We start from the raw sequence: 1,357 nt of genomic DNA on the forward strand, positions 1-1,357 counted from the left end.
CTCCTTGTTGTTGTTGTAGTCTGTCCTCTAAGGCCTTGGATTCAGCAGCACCCATCCTAGTGAGGATGTCCTCCAACTTATCGTACTGTTCACGTAATGCATCAAGTTCAGGGATGATGCCAACCTTGATCGATAGGTGGGTAGGCCCAGCAGCTGCCCAGGCATCTAGGTCAAAGCTGGCCTCCAACATGTGCTGTATTTGTAGTAATGGTGTACGGCACTCCAGCAGGCTGGATATACAGGGTACTTCAATCCTCAACGGTGATGTTGGTGGTAGCATCTCGATAGATCTAATTATCTCTAACGCAGCTTGGCATGATCGTAGTAATTGTAACCATGCAGCTACTCGAGCCGCACTATCAAGATTGAAACCTTGGGTAACTCTATCGAGTATCTTAGAGAGGTCACGGTGCTTTTTGAGATTCTTACTCATCCTAGAAGCGAGGTCAGGCGAGAGGTTGCCTATGATGATCTCCTGTGCCTTCAACCTTGACTCTATAATATCAATGTTGCTACATGGCATTGCCAACCACCTTTGCAGAACCCCTCGACCTGGAGGGGACGATATATAACGTCCGAGTAAGCGAGTGATACTAGGTGTCATAACTCGATGCTTGTGACCAGCTACTATTGCAGTGCTACGACCAGCACTTGTTACCCCTAGGGTACGTAATGTGACGCTGTCTACTGATAGGAGCCCCTCTAGTGGCTTCATGACTACTCCTCTAGGGCGATATCGAGTAAGCAAGCCCATCTCGTCGAGGAAGGATAGTAGACCAGATAGAGCCCTCCACAGTTGTGAGTGACCTCCTGTTATTGGTAGTGTAGTACTCGTGTTATTGGTGGCGGCATCGTCTGCAGATTCCAACTTAGCCATAAGTTCGAGTACTCTCTGAACACATGATGGATACTCGTACTGTGACACAGGCCTCTCAATGGCCGTCATTGTCGTCGATAGGATGATGGGATCCGTCAGTCCAGCATCCCCTCCATTAGCCGTCTGTGGTTGTCGAGCCATGCCAGAGGTTCGGACTTTATCCCCTAGCTGTTGGCGTAATACTAGTGGGGATTTACCAGGGTACAGCACTAGACACCCCAATACATCATCATCATTACCACCATCATCATGACGACCGTCAATAGAATAACTCACTACACCCCGTAACATAGCAGCGAGGGCATCATCCAGCTCGGACGCCTGTACTACTGTATCTTGGCTACCACTATTCAAGTCGAGAAGAGCAATACCGAGTCGACTACCCTCCATACACACGGATAGGTACACACGACTCCTGATGTTAGAGGTCTCCTGCCGACCACCACCACCTTGGTGTCTACGCCTCTTACTCTTGTTGGC

General features: G+C 49.3%; 1 protein-coding gene across 1 annotated transcript; it reads right to left on the reverse strand.

Moving 5' to 3' along the window:
- Positions 1-86: 86 nt before the first annotated feature.
- Pmar_PMAR015007 (hypothetical protein) lies at positions 87-877 on the reverse strand (the record flags this gene model as incomplete). The annotated part of the gene is made up of 1 exon (XM_002782790.1): positions 87-877. A coding segment is annotated over one exon (791 nt), but the record flags the coding sequence as incomplete, so codon positions are not given.
- Positions 878-1,357: the final 480 nt, after the last annotated feature.

Source organism: Perkinsus marinus (assembly GCF_000006405.1).
Source record: "Perkinsus marinus ATCC 50983 genomic scaffold scf_1104296938230, whole genome shotgun sequence".
Lineage (NCBI taxonomy): Eukaryota > Perkinsozoa > Perkinsida > Perkinsidae > Perkinsus > Perkinsus marinus.